The following is a 17291-nucleotide window of genomic DNA, read 5'->3' on the forward strand; positions in this document are numbered from 1 at the left end:
CTCTTTTCCAATTTACCATTTACCAAGGTTCCAGTGGGTTACCTCAGATGAAATTTTATGAGTTTTGAATATGGAAAAGTTTAAAATGTGGTCCTTTAAAAATTGATGCACACGGTTTTCACTATCTTAAACATTTGAAGCTGCATATATATCACTTGCATTGAAGCTAAATGCTTCCAATTGTTGTGAAATCTGCGACGCATGGTTCTGAACTTATTAAGCATACGTAAAGAATGGAAGAATGTATGGGAGAAAAGAAACCAATTAACTCATCATTTTTTACATACTGCCATATGATTCGTCTAGATAAGTAGGCATACCACAAGACTGTACAGAAGTGAGACACATTTAGAAATAATATTATTGTTTAGTTCTATCTAGTTTTGGTAGTTAAGAACTTATTGTCTGTGTGGTCCTTTCTGTCAGTGCTTATCAACTACCATAGCTTTTGTTTACATTTTTCCAAGGATTTTTCTTATGAACGATGTCATACAAAGCCTAGTTAGTGATGAAATTTTATTTGCAGAAGCTGACATACCATCTTACTCAATCTTTCTCAGGTATACTATATTTGCTACTCATATGGAGAACCTATCAGAACTAGTAACCGTCTATCCAAATGTGAAAATACTTCACTTTGATGTTGACATTAAAAATAACCGTCTAGATTTCAAGGTAGTTTTTCCAAGATCCTTTCACTCTAATCTTGATTTTATGTGACTTTTGGTGGCTGAAAGTCTTGTCTGTTTGCATAGTTTCAACTGAAGGACGGAGCGAGACATGTTCCGCACTATGGCCTTCTATTAGCAGAAGTAGCAGGACTGCCAAGCTCAGTAATTGAAACAGCCAGAAACATCACATCCAGGATCACAGAAAAGGTGAATTATTTCGAGTAACCAAGAATTGAAAGTTATCTTATATATTCGCATTGCCATAAACATGGAGTCTTCTTTTTATATTGGTATTTTTCCTCAAAATCTGATTTAAGATGAAATAGGGCCAGGAATTTCCAGAACACTGCTACCCCTTGTCAAAAAACAAAGGAAGTGGTTCAGTCCCATTGCAATGCAATGTCATTGAAATCCATATAATTTATCTTATACCTTTTTGCCTTCTTTTTATCGATGGATCTGAATTAATTTAAGAGTGATTCTGGTATTCTGAATGGAAGTCCCTTCATCATGAACCGGTGACTAAGGAATTTAAAATTTCAATGTTTAGGAAGTCAAGAGGATGGAAGTAAACTGCCTCCAATACCAACCGATCCAGATGGCGTACCATGTTGCTCAGCGGCTTATATGTTTGAAGTACTCCAGCCAGGATGAGGATTCAATCAGAGAAGCACTGCATAACTTGAAAGACAGCTACATTCATGGAAGGCTGTAGTCTCAAGACCTTAAAAACCCACAATATTCTTTCCTCCTATTTGGGAAATGCCATGCAGAACATTGTTGTATTCGTAACACAACACGATGTCAAATTTATTCACCAAATGATATGGCGGTGTTTGATTTACTCAATTCTAAGCTCATTCAAAACCTCAATTATCTCCAACACATCAGTGACAGTAGAGAAAAAAAGTAATAAAACTCGTTAAATTTCAACTCAAGCTTGAGCTTTTGTATGCTCATAGCATAAAGTTAGTGAACCAAAAGAACTCAACTCATTTCATTGAATTGGCTTGAGGTTTCATCTTCTAATTAAAATCTTATTTTAAAAATTTTTGTCATATGTTTTTTTAATAGAAAATAATGAATATGAAAATCAAATTAATTTATTCCTGTACCCATTTCATTTAAGTTTTAATTTTTGCTTGTGTCTATATATGTTGTTCTCACCAGTTATTATCATTTAATCGAGCCAATAATTTGGTATCAAACTCACAAATTCAATGCTTTTCTCGTTTAACATCTTATCGAGATTTTGATGTCTACTGGCAACATGAATAGGTCTACCGTCTACAAAGCAGTAGACCAAATAAATCGAATTGGATGTGGAAACCGCACATCAAACAAGCCAGAAAACTGAATCTCCCAAAACTGACGCCATGACGTAAGAAAAATTCACTATAAAAGATAGTTGGAACCTTGCAACATATATAAAACTAATTACTTAACAATAGCACAAGAGACTAAAATAGACGGTAATCCATTCAAATAGAACATGATTCAAGTTTTCAAGTGCCAAAATTTCAAACTCACAACAAAGATTGTCTTCCTGAAAGTACCCAGAAACAACACAAAACATAAGATAAAATGATTGAAATCAACGGTAACGACGAAGGGAGAGGGTGGTGTTTCTCTTCCAGGTAGCCCTGCGGGAAGGTCTTGCCTTGTGGTACAAGTGTCCCTTTCCACGCAGTCCCCTGTACTTCTTCCCAGCAGAAGTGAGCCCACGAAGCTCTCTGTGCTTGTGAACAGGATTGCAGAGCCAGTTGATTCTTGGGTCATTACGGATAGCATTATGTGCAACATCAACCAGGATTACCTCAAAGTACTTGTAGGTTGAATCCTGCATTCAAAGATTGCAAAACAGGAAATGTAAGCAGGACATCACAAATTCAAATAAACACCGAGCCACAGAAACAAATAAATAAATAAAAACAAGTTCTGTAACCCAAGTATATGAAGAGAATCAAAACCGAGTCACAAACCTCATTGATCCAGTATGAGTTGAGAACCCTAAGGCCTCCCAACTTACGGCCAGCACGCTCCTCAGCAACAGACCTCTTGCTGCGCTGAAACTTTAGTTGTGTCACACCCTGGTTTGTGGGCTTCCCATATACAATACCCTTGGGAACAGGCCTCTTGCGACCACCACGCCTTACACGGACACGGTAAACAACATAACCCTGCACAAAATTTTACTACAATTATCAGCCACATGAACGAATTCAATTAAACCTGGCTGGGGCACAAAGACCAAGAGGTGCAGAGAAGAGACAACAAAAAAACATTTTAAAGAAATATATAGGACACAGAAAATAGTGCACTGTATCGGAAGGAGACAACAGCAAAGACCATAGATAGAACTCGCTCAGCAGAAGATCAATTGTTTGGTTTAGCATAGCTGGTCTCAGGAAGCATACAATCATTGAAGGAAAGCAACATTTTTAGGTAAAATGCTTAAGCATCAGAATGCTGCTTAACCAGCACACATACTGGATTAGGCCCACAGGAGCACAACAAAAGGAAACAATTCACAACAGGAAGCATGCATGCTGACTGAAAGAATGATATCCATCATTACAAAACGGGTATGAAATGAAACTAATAGACCACAGGATAAGCACCAGATAAGACAGTAATCCTTAGCAACACACAACCATAATCATCATTTCATCGAGTCAAAAGACAAACATGGGAATACATGTATATCAAATGGCCGGAAGCCTATTAAACTTGGTCATAAAAGTTAAAACCCATAATTTAAAACATGAGTTGTGTATGGCACGTAATTTAAGAAATTATCACTACCTGCTTGGCCTTGTAACCCAAACGACGAGCCTTGTCAGGGCGTGTGGGCCTTGTGACACGGACGATAGAAGGATGCTGGCGATACTCCCAACAGCGCACCCTCTGGAGGAACCTCATCACATCAGACTGCTTCTTCCTCCATATCTCCGACACATACTTGTAGGCTCCTAATGCCACCAAAATAAAACAAACAAAACCACATATTAGATAAACAGATCATTACTCAATTAATATCTATAAACATCTAAAGCTACACATCACAATCTCAAGCAATACCCATGTCCATCAGTTTCTAAAGATTGTTTCCAATGTTGTAATCCCCCAACTCAAGCATTTCAAGGAAATCAATTTCAGATTAAACCCATTTTAAGCAATCAAAAACCAAATCATAACAAATGTGTCAATAACAGTCACTAATTTCATTCAAATTATGAAAACTAACTTTAGTCATATAACTACTTTAAACTAAAGACTATCAGCCAAACTATTTAAACCATGAAATGTGGTGGACGGGCTAGTAAATATAAGGAACAAGAGAAATAACAAAAGATTTTAAGTTCATAAATTTTCATCTTCTGTAAGCTTGGAAACCAACAACAAGAAGCTCGGTAAGCTAAGCATCAGACAAATCAAATGCATATCAAACAGATTCAGCGGAAGTTTCATTGTTTATATAAATAAAAACAGATGCATGAAATTCAAAATGAAAATGAAACAAAATCTGAGAGAGAGAGAGAGAGAGAGAGAGAGAGGTACCCATCGTATCAGAAATGAGCTGCGAGGCACAGGTTTCGGCAGTTGAGCTAGGGTTTTCGCCACACGAAGAGTGAGGGTTTGTGATGAAAGCGGGACTTTATAGCGGTGGAAGGTATCGTGAACTTCGGATCTGAGCCGTCCATTCTTTTTTACAAACCCTAAACTTTAAAAATAGTCTCGAAAAGACGATGTGTCGTATATGGCAAACGACATCGTGTTTTCCTTCCTGGTTTCTAGACAGGCTCTTTTTTTCTAGGCCCAAACTTGAAGATGCCCTTTTAGCCCAGCTCCTGGCCTAATCAGGCCAAATTTGAAAATTCCCCATTTTTAAAGGCTGTAAAGGCCAACAAATAAACTGCGGGCTTTCATCACCACAAACCTTCAATTTCACTTTCTGTGTGGAGAAATTATAAAATACTACGATAGTATGGTCACGTGACAGCAATAGCTCATTTCTATGCAGACCGGTATCCCTCTCTCTCTCTCTCAAGAATCAGTTCCATTTTCTTTTTTTTTCTTTTTTTTTGGTAAGGAAGAGAAAGGAACTACAACCGGAAACCACGCGGTCACGCAGGCCCTAACAAGTCAAAATAAAACGGGATCGAACAACTTAAAGGAAGACCCCGATCCCACAGATGGGAGGGATGAAGATTATGGCCTAAGCTAGCTACAGCATCAGCCGTGAAGTATGCTTCTCGAAAGACATGCTGGAAAGAAACCTCTTCGCAATAAGAACTCAGCATATGAATATCTTTCACAAGGAGGCTAATACTCCAAGGAACCGATACCACATTGTTGACGCAATCAATGATGAGTTTGGAGTCTCCTTCCACTAGAATTTTCCGCCAACCATTATGGAGAGCATGGGCTAGGCCATCTCACAGAGCCAAACATTCTGCAACTGTGATAGACACCTGACCAGAGTTCTTAGCTCCAGCCAAACGAACATTACCATTCCAATCACGAATTACAAAACCCATAGCAGCCAAGTTACCACGCACCGAGCCATCAAAATTTACTTTAATCCAGTCCAGAGGAGGCGGCTTCCACTTGATGTCAAGCACCCCTATAGACTTCTGAGGAGGGCAAGACTTGATTTTCCAGTAATCCAGCCCAATGCGACCAACCACATTGAGAGCTCTAACTGGGTGGGGAGCAATATCTTTAAAAATACAATTGTTCCTGGCTTCCCAAATTTGCCAACAGAGCAGAAGGGCTTTTGAAAGGGCATTTGGGCCGTCTGTAGCCTTAGTGTATGGTAACACATCCAACCAATCGATGCCGTCAAAATTTTGTTGAGCAAAGTTGGGGAAAAGAGACGTGCACCTCCAAATATTCACTGCAAATTGACATTCAAAAAATAAGTGGTTAATGGTCTCCATATGATTATTACAAAGAGGGCATTCTGGATTGATATTGGGAAGATATTTGTATAGATGGCCTCTAACTTGCAATCTTTTTCGAATGAGTAACCAAGAAAAAAGCTTGACTTTGGGGGGCAGAGTTAAACTCCACATTTTCTTCAAAAGGGGGGCTTTAGGGTGGCTTTGTTCATCCTGTAATTGAAGATTATATGCAGACTTTAAAGAGAACTTCCCATTAGGGTTGGGCCCCCATATTAACTCATCCTGAAGAGGAGATAAGGGCAGAGGAATGGTGAGAATTTTTTCTATAATGTCTTCATCAATGACTTGACTGAGTTTGTCACGTTGCCACACCTGATTTTGAATAAATCATGACACTTTAATATTCAAATTGATATTATTTCTAAGAAAAGCAGGAATTAGATCTAATAAAGGAAAAGGGAATACCCAATTAGCAGTCCAAAAAGGAATGGATTGACCATTACCAACAATCCATCTAATACCTTTATGAAGCACAGAACGCGCATCAAGAATGGCTTTCCAAGTCGAAGAATGCGAAGTCTTTTTTGCTGCTGAAAGAAAACAGTCCTTCTTTAAATATTTCTTGGCCATAATCTGAGCCCACCAATTGGAGGAGTCAGTTAAGCAGATCCATCCTAATTTTGCTAAGGCCGCCTTATTAAATTGAGTAGCAGATCTGACCCCGAGGCCCCCTAAACTTTGAGGTAAGCAGATATCTTTCCAGGCAACAGGGGGACTTTATTACCATTTGACAAGCTCATATTTATATATATTTTACATCAAATTCACTTGCCTTTTCTTAGTTAGTTCCTTATATCTTTGAGCTATTTACTTTATTTTTGTGTTTTGTAGGATCTGTCAAGCAAAGAAAAGAAAAATAGCATGAGTAGGATTTTTAAGTAACAAATTCGTCAAAACTGCCTGTGCAGATCAGCTAATTTTGGAAGCAAGTTGTGAACAGCTCAGAATGAATTAGAGAACGTGCCTTATATGCCTGGAAAGCTACAGATGTCTATTTTCTGGAGCCACTCGCGGATTGTTCATATCATTTTTCTAGAAGAAGTTATGGCCGTTTTAACACTGAAAGGTCCACAAGAGGCTGAGCAGTTTGTAACTGCAAGGAAAGCAATAAACCCAATAAATCTAGCAGCCAAGAACAAGCCAACGGACACCTACTCACATATCTGAGGAAATGGAATTAAAGATGAGGATTAGGTGGGAGTAATGGGCATAAAGGCCGCCCAAAGAGTTACAATTGTTTTACCATTTTCTCTCACTTATTGTCATCAATAAATTGCTATTTAGTGAGAGGAGAGAAGGCAGTTTGGAGGAGGCAAGGCAGCAACGGTGGGCAAGAGAGGAGGAAGGAGAAAATCCTGGCATTCTCTTCTTTCGGTTTTACCGTCTCAAACTCATGTTTTTCTTTTGGTTTTATTTAAGAATAATGTGTAGCTAAATTCTTAGTAGTTAGGGGCTGTTTTGAAGCCCCTGATATGATTGCAAACGTGTTATGACATTTCGTTTCAATTTCTTTTATGAAAGGATGAAAATTGCTTCAAAAATTAGCTGATCTGCACAGGCAGTTTTGACGAATTTGTTACTTAAAAATCCTACTCATGCTATTTTTCTTTTCTTTGCTTGACAGATCCTACAAAACACAAAAATAAAGTAAATAGCTCAAAGATATAAGGAACTAACTAAGAAAAGGCAAGTGAATTTGATGTAAAATATATATAAATATGAGCTTGTCACCATTACCCCAAAAGAAACGTCTACAGCAAGAATTCATTTCCTTACAAACTTCTTTGGGGCATTTAAAACAAGAGAGAGTATGGTTCGGGATACCTGTAGCACTAGCCTTGATCAAGGTGAGGCGCCCCGCCCTAGATAAAGTTTGGGCCTTCCAGCCAGCAAACTTGGAATGAATTCTATCTATCATCATCTTGGCATTAACAGGGTCTTTCCAAAAGATAATATTTTGTATGCCAAGGTACCGACCAAGAGTGGATTTGTGTTGAATCTGCAGAAGGTTGCTTAGAGCAATCCTAGCTTGAGAATGGACATTGCCAGAAAAATAGACGGTGGACTTGTGCAGGTTGATTTTCTGCCCTGACACTTTGGAGAAGTTTTCTAGTAAGTGATTGATGTTTCTGGCAGCCATAGCAGTAGCCCTAACAAAAATAAGACAATCATCTGCAAAAACCAGGTTAGAAATACGATCACCTCCATGTGAAGAGAGGAGACCCACATTAGTTTTAGGATTTTGAGCAAGAATATTAAATTGCCTTATAAAAGGCTCCATGCAGAGAATAAAGATGTAAGGAGATAAAGGATCTCCTTGACGAATACCTCGAGAAGCTTTAAAGTGGCCATAAGGAGATCCATTGATTAGCATGGAGAAAGAAGTGCTTGAAACACAATTCATAATACGATCGCACCAATTATTGCTAAAGCCAAATTGAGACAGGCAACATCTAATATAGTTCCAGTCAAGTAAATCATAAGCCTTTTCAAGGTCAAGTTTGATAGCCATAGCACCTCTGGAACCTTTCTTAGGCTTAAAATCATGGAATAATTCATGAGCAATAAGAATATTGTCAAAGATGGATCTTCCTGGGGCGAAGGCTCCCTGATTTTTGGATATGCATTTCGAAAGAATAGGCCTAAGTCGACTAACAAGGATTTTAGTGACTATCTTATACGAGACATTGCATAAGCTAATAGGTCTAAAATGGTTAACAGATTCAGGAGTGGCAACTTTGGGGATAAGGGCTATATTAGTGTGGTTAATGTCCTGAAGGGGAATATTATTGGAAATAAATTCATTGACTAGTTTTTTCACCAAGTGTTTAGTACTGTCCCAACATTTTTGATATAAGACAGCATGTAAGCCATCAGGTCCAGGAGCTTTAAGGGGGCCAATACTCTTTATAGCACACTCTAATTCAAAATTAGAGACAGGAGCCAAGAGATTCTCATTATCGAAACTAGTGACACAAGGCTCAACCACTTGAAGGAAATTTGTCATTAAGTGGTGGTTAGGTGCTTGCTCAGCCGTAAATCTTAGCTTAAAAGCCTTGATAAAAGCATTAGGAAGACTATCACCCTCAACCCAGAGACCATCTAAATCTCTAACACGAAGGATTTGATTACGTTTTCTTCTTATGAGGGCTTGAGTGTGGAAATATTTGGTGTTTTTGTCACCCAACTGGAGCCAGTTAGCTCTAGATTTTTGGGCATAGAAAACCTCTTCTTGTTCAAGCAGAAGTTTTAACTCAGTGTTTAGTTTGAAATCTCTGTCTAACATAAAAGGGGCATAAGGGTTTTGAGCCAACTGCTCTTGGATAACAACTAAGTTTTCTTGGGTAATTCTAATTTTATGAAAGAGGTCTCCAAACACATTTCTATTCCAAGTTTTTAGCTGGTGTTTGAAGGTATTACAGCAGGTTTGAATCTGCTGGGCAGCATTTCCAACATAGGAGCAATTCCAAGTTTGAGACACGACATGGTCAAAATCCTTGTGGGCTAGCCACATGGCTTCAAATCTAAAAGCTTTAGGGATTTTTCTTGAGGTTTGGTTACACTTTAGGAGAATAGGACCATGGTCAGATCTCACAATAGGTAAGTTATGGAGTTCAGAGAGAGGATGAAGACTCATCCACTCAGGGTTTGCTAGAGCACGATCTAATCTTTCATAAATGATGGTATTGTCACGATGCCCATTGCACCAAGTAAATGGAACACCAGTAGCAGTCATAGAAACAACTTCACAATCGTCTATAAACTTATTGAAGTTCCTCATGGCTGGAGACAACTCCTGAGAGCCACCAACCTTTTCATTAGGAGAACAAATGCTGTTAAAATCACCAAGTAACAGCCAAGGGTTATTACTCACAGGTTTTAACAAAGCAATTTCTCTCCAGAGATTTATCTGTTTGGCTTTTTGAGGGTAGGCATACACGAAAGTGGTAGTCCAAATCTTATTGGTAGCTAAGTCTTGTAACTCACAATTAATGTAACGCTCGTGGTAATTCAAAATACTTATATTAAAGATAGTAGGATTCCACATCAAGATTATCCCCCCACATTGACCGATAGAGGGGATACAAAAACTACCATTAAAACCCAGCCTCTGGATCAAGCGATCAGCCTGATCCTGAGAGGCCCTGGAATCTAAAATCCAAAAAACATCTAAACTTAAAGTACTAATATAAAACATAGATTGGAGAATAAAGCCACGCCAGGCACTGCCTCGGCTATTCCAGACTAAAATCTTCATGGATTGGGTGTGTTAACTTCAGGGTCAGCAGGGTGAAAGACCTCCAGAATTTCAACACTTGGTTCTGACTCCTCCTGAACTTCTTCAAAAAGCTCTCTAGCTCTCTTCTTAGGGCTCTTGAAAGCCATAGCATTAGAAGAGTTGTTCTCCTCCTGAGAAAAGCTCGGTTCTGTAACCACCTTCTTTCCTTTATCTGCCCCACTAGTCCCATCATCTTTAAAATAGACTCTAGGGATCGAAACGGAGCTCTCATCAGCAATTCTAATACCTCTAGCCACTTCATTGAAAGTTCTACCATCCCTCATAGCTCCTTTGACTTTCCCCTTGCGACTCGACACCACAGTCCAGCCCACATCTTTTTCATCAGTATTCTGCATATTACCATCCTCTCCCTCATCACCATTCTCATTCTTATGGATATCTTCAACAGTAATGGGCTGCGGAAACACCAGAATCACATCATCTTGCAGTTTCCTTTGATCATCCTCATCTAGCACCAAGTCTCTTGGAAAGAAACTAGGTTCGTTGCTCAACCTCTCCACTTGGAGATAGTTTTTGTTGGATATCTTGACAGGGCACACATGTCCCGGCTCTTTTTTCTGGCTGCAGTAAAAACAAATAGCAAACAGGGCCTCATAACTTATGTAGATCCGAGTTTCCTTTGGGTCATCTCCTAGAATCAAGCACCTCTTCAAGGGTTTGGTTAAATCCACCTCCAAGCAAACTCGGACGAACATACTCTGTTTTCCCACCATGGAAGCTTGGTCAATGCTAATAGGGGTCCCAAGGATGGAGACCAAATCACTTAAAACTTTTGGATCCTTGTAGTGTAACAGCAAGAAAGGAATTCTCGCCCAGCAAACGATAGACTCGACCGAAGCGTGGAAAGGGGAAAAATCAGGTCTCCACGTTTGCAACGCAAAAATCTGACCTTGGACAAACCAGGGTCTATGCTTAAGCACATACTCTACATCCTCTTCTGCATAAAACTCAATCTTATACCAGTCTCTGCCAATGTGATCAACAAAGACTTCTTCTTGCAAGTTTTTCCAATCGCTTTTCAGTCTATTCCTAATGGCCCGCCCCGGGACAGGGACGCCAAAAACTTTCCCAACGAGACATAGAGCTTCGAAATGACTCTGCATATTTGAAGCAAGGGCAGTGGTGGACACCCTAGTTTCATTGTTTTCCATGGTGAAGGTAAAACGGCCTTTGTGAATTGTGGAGGGTTCACGGGGTGAAGCCCTCCTTGGATTTGGGTGGGGTTTAGGACTGGAGCTACGACCACAAACCAAAACGAAGCAGTTTCTATTTTAAGAATTTTTTTTGTTTATATATAAAAATAATAATAATAATAAAATAAAATAAAAAAACAGTTTTTCTGATAATAGTTTATGTAGTGGTGGATGAGTAAAGTTATATAGGCTTCATGGTCGGAGTGAAATTGATTGATTATTGATGGTGGTGTTATTTTTAAATGTAGGAGAGTTCAATTCAAACACGTCTGCCTGCCCATATCAAAACGACACCATCTTCACCGTCGTACACCAAGTCTCCACCACTTAAAACCTACCAAGTTAAAAATCAAACAAAAAACCCACCCCAATTCATTTCCTCTTTGTTACACCAAGCTTCAAGCTCCAAGCTCCAAGCTCCAGCCATGGCCGCCATCTCACTCTCTCTCTCTCCAAACCCTAGCTTCACAACCACCACCACCCACAAGCCCTCCCACTCCCTCTCTACCCCCACTTTTCTCAAATTCCCAACCGAATCCCCATCCACCATCAAATCCCTCACCCACGCGCCCCTACCCCATACCCCAACCCCAACCCCGCGCGCCACCTTCTCCACACGCGCAGCCGCATCCACAACCCCATCCACCACATTCCACGGCCTCTGCTACGTCCTCGGCGATAACATCGACACCGATCAGATCATCCCCGCCGAGTACCTGACCCTAGTCCCCTCCAACCCCTCGGAGTACGAGAAGCTCGGATCCTACGCGCTCTGCGGTCTCCCGGACGCCCACTCCACACGCTTCGTGACCCCGGGTGAGACCAAGTCCAAGTACTCGATCATAATCGCTGGCGCGAACTTTGGGTGCGGGTCATCGCGCGAGCACGCGCCAGTGGCCCTAGGGGCGGCGGGCGTTGCTGCGGTAGTGGCGGAGTCCTACGCGCGCATCTTCTTCAGGAACTCGGTGGCGACTGGCGAGGTGTACCCGCTGGAGTCGGAGGTTAGGGTTTGCGAGGAGTGCAAGACTGGAGATGTGGTGAGCATCGAGCTGAGCGAGAGCCGTCTGATCAATCACACGACTGGGAAAGAGTACACGTTGAAGCCCATTGGGGATGCGGGCCCAGTTATTAGAGCTGGTGGGATTTTTGCTTATGCTAGAGAAGCTGGAATGATTCCCACCTTGACTTCTTCTTAGATTTTTCCTTGTGAGTATTTATTTGGGTATTTTGTGGTTCTGGGTCTTTGCCATTTTGTATGTTGAAGCTAAGCTTAATGGTTACTGGTGTATTATGCTAATTTAGAAATAAAAACATGAATTGTTTTTGTCAATTCACCTTTCTTTTTAATAGTTCAGTTTGCTATAAAAACATAGTTCTTCTCAGTTTTCTAATCATATTTATGCCTGATGCTCTGGTTCCTAATATGTTACATCAGGAACTTTGAAGTTTCTAGTCTGGAATTGTGCAGGATGTGCTAGGCCTTCTTTGTCAAATATACTTCTCATAGTCCTCACTTAATTTGTTTCTTGGAAACTAAAACCGGTTTTTTTTCTAACACAAGCGATAGTCTAAACTAAAACCGGTCGGTTTTTAGACATTCCTCTGTTGGAATCATCAAGTGCTAAATCTATCCATTGAACTTCTGCATGAAATATTCATCTAACTCAACTCAACATGGAATTACATTTGCTGGTTTATGCCTACCCACTAACGGCACCTGCAACTTTCCACATGGAATTACATGAAAATTCCTCTTAAAGGTCCTTCATTCACTTGGCATAATAGTCAGATTCATTTTACTAGAATTTGGGGAAAACTTGATAAGGTTTTCATAATCATTCCCTCTTTACTATTTGTCCTCAAGATTTTATAGATACTTATTGAAAATTTTGACCATAGTCCTATTCATTTTTCATTCAGAAATGCTACCTGTTTCTATTTATTTCCGTTTTACCTTTTTTTTTCCCCTCTCTTACAAACTGCATTGAAACATCATACCCTACTAATCCCATTCGTGCTTTTCTTGGAAATATACAAAAATCAAACTACATCATCTCCTTTGGGATAGAAAAAAAAAAAAAAAAACTAGACAATATTATTTACGCATTTTTACAATTCTCCTTCCCCTCATACCATTCGGCGCACGAAAGAAATTTACTTTACAAAAATTAAAAAACTAGAACTACACGAAGAAATTTACTGGGTTCTTGCTCAGTTTAATTGGCTAAAATTAGGTAAATACTAAAGTATTTCATGCTTCTGCTACTTTATTTATTAATAAAAAATCTTATTTCTATAATTAAATATGATATTGTTATTGAGAAATAGGGTTTAGCCTAGTAAAAAATCTTTTTCCACTGTCATTTTGGTAGTGTGTGTGTTAGAAACCACCCTCCCCTGTTTTTATCAAAAATGTTCAAAAAATCTTTTCTGATTTGTTTAATGCTTTCTTTCATGGACACTATTTCCCAAATTAATCATACTTTCACTTTAATTCCAAAAAAAAACCCTCATGAATGAGTCATTTCCGACCTATAAGTCTTTATAATGTAAGAGAATATAATTTGATACTGTTTTCGAAGGTGGGTCAGTCCGATTTACCTCTTGAATTGGAATCGAAACCGATAGTTATATACAGTCTGGTTTTTATACAAAATGTCTATAGGAATTAAATCAAACCAGACCTATACGGTTCCAGTTCGGTTTGGTCGGTTTGGGGTTTGGAATAAGAGCAAAATAAAAAGAGGTGAAGAAGAGAGAAATAGGTGAATAGATAAAGAGGAAGAGAGAGGAAAAGAGAGAGGTGAAAAACGACGACTATGGTTCACCAAAATGATAAAATAGTAGGACTAGAGTTGTTATTTAGTTGGGTATAAATTAGGATTAAGTCATTTGGGTATTAATTGGGTTAAAATATCTAGATATTACTTGAGGTTACTAATGTGATTTCAATATTAGTTGGGCTTAACGACGTCATTTAATAAAAAAATCTTATTTCTATAATTAAATATGATATTATTATTGAGAAGTAGGGTATGGCCTAATAGAAAAGGCCCTTGACTTAGAGACCAATGATCAAAAGTTCAAACTCCACTATTATTTTGGTTGATCAAAAGTTCAAACTCCACTATTATTTTGGTAGTGTGTGTGTGTTAGAAACCACCCTCCCATGTTTTTATAAAAAAATATTTAAAAATTCTTTTCTGATTCGTTTAATGCTTTCTTTCATGCTTTTCACTTTAATTCCAAAAAATAATCCTCATGAATGAGTCATTTCCAACCTATAAGTCTTTATAATGTAAGAGAATATAATTGATACTGTTTTTGAAGGTTGGTCAGTCCGGTTTACCTCTCGAATTGGAATCGAAACTTGTTGGCGCTAAATCTTGAATAGATAGAGATGAGTGCAACTTACAAGTGGGATGGACGATCAAGAGATCGATTGGGTGTTGGATGCCGATTCTTCCTGTCCTTGGATGCTGATCCTGAATAGAAGATAAGCGAAGCTCGTGAGGTCTATGGAACCGGTGTGGAACCAGCCTAAGACCCTCCGATGCTCAAGTAAGATTGTTTTTAAGAGCTCTTGCTGTTGACCATATAGAAGTATAAAAGTCAAGCTGAAAAGTCTTACCCCTGTATTGTAGTGGGAGGGGCATACTTATAGAGGGCATTTAGTATGCTCTTAGCGCTCATTTTCGATGTGGGACTCGTGGGAGGGCCCTATGAGGTTGACACGAGTCCTTAGATATTTCAGGCGGGTGCTTCGAGGTTGATTCTGCAGAATCGGTAGGGGATACCGATTGTAGGCTGTGTTGGGCCCTGTAATGATCTTTTGCTGCTTTGAGACAATATCATCAGTAGCCTATGCCGATTGTCCGAGGCCTTGGGTGCTTGGGCGAGTTTATGAGATCCACGTGTCGTTGTACGAGTGGAGGGTCAGATATGGTACAAACAGTAGTCCCCCAAGTTGCCGATTGAGAAGCTTCTCGGTTGGGGACTTGAATGTGTATTCGGCATTCTGACCCGGACACAATGGTTCCATAATTGCCGATGGTGGTATGTAGTCCCCCAAGTGCCCAAGGGAGTGAGCTTGGATAGGAGACGGCATGATGTGCCGGTTGTTGCAAAGGGGCGAGTGAAAACTCATGAATATGCGGCTGCCGTTCGGCACGAGAGGTGAGTGAGAACTCATCAATGTGCGTCTGCCGTTCGGCACGAGAGGTGAGTGAGAACTCATCAATGTGCGCCTGCCGTTCGGCATGAGAGGTGAGTGAGAACTCATCAATGTGCGCCTGCCGTTCGGCACGAGAGGTGAGTGAGAACTCATCAATGTGCGCCTGCCGTTCGGCACGAGAGGTGAGTGAGAACTCATCAATGTGCGCCTGCCGTTCGGCACGAGAGGTGAGTGAGAACTCATCAATGTGCGCCTGCCGTTCGGCACGAGAGGTGAGTGAGAACTCATCAATGTGCGCCTGCCGTTCGTTAGTGGAGTTGTGCTCGAAGGTGGCTAGATCTGCCACGTTCGGGAAGTTGAAGCGTCTCCGAGGATTGGAAGCGTTGCAACTGACGTTTGGTCTCTCCCATGCATGCGTGACACGTGTCGGCATGGCTGTGAAGAGCCGCGTCGTTTCGTATCCCGATGCGTCGCTTCGCTTCCCGATGCTAAATCGGCCTTATAAATGTGAGGAGAAGACGAGAGTACAAATACTTGGAAATTTTGAGAGCAAAGAGAGCTTGTGAGAGGCGATTTCCGGCAACCGTGCTGAGGCTGAGCAGGCGATTTCCGGCAAGTTTGAACAAGGCGGAGGCGATTTCCGACGAACTTGAGCCACCGTGCAAACAAGGTATGTTGCCGTGTTTTCGTATTCCCATGGATCAAAGTGTTGAATTGCAAGAATTTATGTTTGAACAATGTATGAACAAGCATGAACACGCATGAACACGTATGAACGTAGTGTTTTTAGGAGGTAGAATAGGATTTGGATTCTAGCACAGCCCTTAGTGTACGTTCGTGTGTTGTTTGTAGATGTCAGATACCGAATCCGAGCGTAGGCGTAGTCCGAGGGCATTCGAGGATGAGTCGTCCTCGGGGAGTTCTGCCGAAGAGAGTGGGAGTTCTGAATCTGTGAGCTCTTCGAGCTGTGAGATAGTGGAGGGGGCAGGAGGGCGTGCCGAGGCTGGGGGTACTTCAACGAGGGTGCCTGGGGGTGATGAGCCTTCGACCTCGGGTCGTGAGGCCGATGGGGGTGGTGTCTCTGTTGCCGTTCCCGGGGAAGGGGTGCTGAGGGTCGTCAGGGGTAGGCAACGGATCCCGATGGCGAAGCCCACGGAACCTGTGTTCGGAGTAGATGACTTAGAGCCGAACACACTGACCGAATCCGAGTTGGCGAAGATTCGGTCGGAGTACAACATTCCGGAATCGGTAGGGATGCGAATTCCGGAGCCCTTAGAGTCGCTAAGTGACAATGACAAGGGGGTGGTCTTCTTCACAGATGTGTTTAAGCATGGCCTTCGGCTGCCGTTAAAGCATTCGGTGCAGAAGATCCTGGCGGCGATCGGTTATGCGCCAGGGCAGTATAACCCAAATTTTTGGATTACGCTGCTCGGGACGATCACGGCGTTCAGCTTGGCCGGTGAGGGGGAGCCAAGCTACGAACAGTTCGCCCAGCTGTACAGTGTGACGAGGGCGAAGAGTGCCGATCATGGAGGGTGGGTTCAGTCCAACTGTCTCTCGGCAGGGCAGCGTGGGCACTTTGTGGTGGGGGTGCCGAGCTCTCAAAAGACGTGGCGCAAGCGTCGAGTGATTGTCTCCGGTGATTGGGAATCGGCACCCGGAGTTATCGTTGAGAGGAGGATTCCTACGTCCTTCCAGACAGTCGGTAGGGTAGAACCTGCCGTTCGGCAGGGTTAATAGTGTTGTGTTTTTTTTTTTTTTTTTTTTTTTTTTTTTTTTTTGGGTACTGACCGTTGGTATTTTGGTTTCAGTGTCCTTGAAACGGCCGGCCGCACCGATCAGAGAGATTGAAGCAATCGAGAGGGTGAGAGCGAAGATTGCCGAAGAAGATCGGTTTTGTAAGGAGCTGCTCTACTTCCGGAATCTGTTCAAGGCAGGCCTGATCGGTAGGGCCGAACACGATCGGAGGGTGAAGGAAGAAGAGGA

The 17291-nt window shown here is 41.2% G+C and overlaps 3 protein-coding genes and 1 long non-coding RNA gene across 4 annotated transcripts; 2 read left to right on the forward strand and 2 right to left on the reverse strand.

Annotated features, from left to right (window-relative positions):
* The first annotated feature begins 49 nt into the window (after positions 1-49).
* On the forward strand, positions 50-1515 carry LOC148294462 (uncharacterized). Its single transcript, XR_015836049.1, has 3 exons — positions 50-675; positions 756-878; positions 1222-1515. It is a non-coding gene; the product is annotated as an uncharacterized LOC148294462 (long non-coding RNA).
* A 611-nt stretch (positions 1516-2126) lies between these two features.
* LOC148294463 (large ribosomal subunit protein eL15) lies at positions 2127-4371 on the reverse strand. Its single transcript, XM_088253864.1, has 4 exons — positions 4233-4371; positions 3477-3643; positions 2654-2851; positions 2127-2511 (listed from the first exon to the last, which is right to left on the reverse strand). Exons 1-4 carry the CDS (start codon positions 4234-4236, stop codon positions 2266-2268), a joined length of 615 nt encoding a protein of 204 aa, XP_088109990.1. The 5' UTR covers positions 4237-4371; the 3' UTR covers positions 2127-2265.
* Positions 4372-5110: 739 nt separating this feature from the next.
* LOC148294464 (uncharacterized) lies at positions 5111-5614 on the reverse strand. Its single transcript, XM_088253762.1, has one exon. The coding sequence runs from the start codon at positions 5612-5614 to the stop codon at positions 5111-5113; it is 504 nt and encodes a 167-aa protein (XP_088109888.1).
* A 5854-nt stretch (positions 5615-11468) lies between these two features.
* LOC110757182 (3-isopropylmalate dehydratase small subunit 1-like) lies at positions 11469-12461 on the forward strand. The gene has a single exon (XM_021958742.2). It carries the CDS (start codon positions 11557-11559, stop codon positions 12325-12327), a length of 771 nt encoding a protein of 256 aa, XP_021814434.1. The 5' UTR covers positions 11469-11556; the 3' UTR covers positions 12328-12461.
* The last annotated feature ends 4830 nt before the right edge of the window (positions 12462-17291 follow it).

Source organism: Prunus avium, chromosome 5 (assembly GCF_965620075.1).
Source record: "Prunus avium chromosome 5, drPruAviu1.hap1.1, whole genome shotgun sequence".
Lineage (NCBI taxonomy): Eukaryota > Viridiplantae > Streptophyta > Magnoliopsida > Rosales > Rosaceae > Prunus > Prunus avium.

What these genes read in the sequence shown, in the direction of transcription:
- LOC148294463 (XM_088253864.1), bottom strand. An exon ending in TGGGTTACAAGGCCAAGCAG is followed by an intron (nt 2,852 to 3,476) that starts GTAGTGATAATT and finishes AATTTTGTGCAG; the next exon opens with GGTTATGTTGTTTACCGTGT. An exon ending in ACTCATACTGGATCAATGAG is followed by an intron (nt 2,512 to 2,653) that starts GTTTGTGACTCG and finishes CTTTGAATGCAG; the next exon opens with GATTCAACCTACAAGTACTT.
- LOC148294464 (XM_088253762.1), bottom strand. Translation starts at nt 5,614, where the DNA reads ATGGAGACCATTAACCACTTATTTTTTGAATGTCAATTTGCAGTGAAT.
- LOC110757182 (XM_021958742.2), top strand. Translation starts at nt 11,557, where the DNA reads ATGGCCGCCATCTCACTCTCTCTCTCTCCAAACCCTAGCTTCACAACC.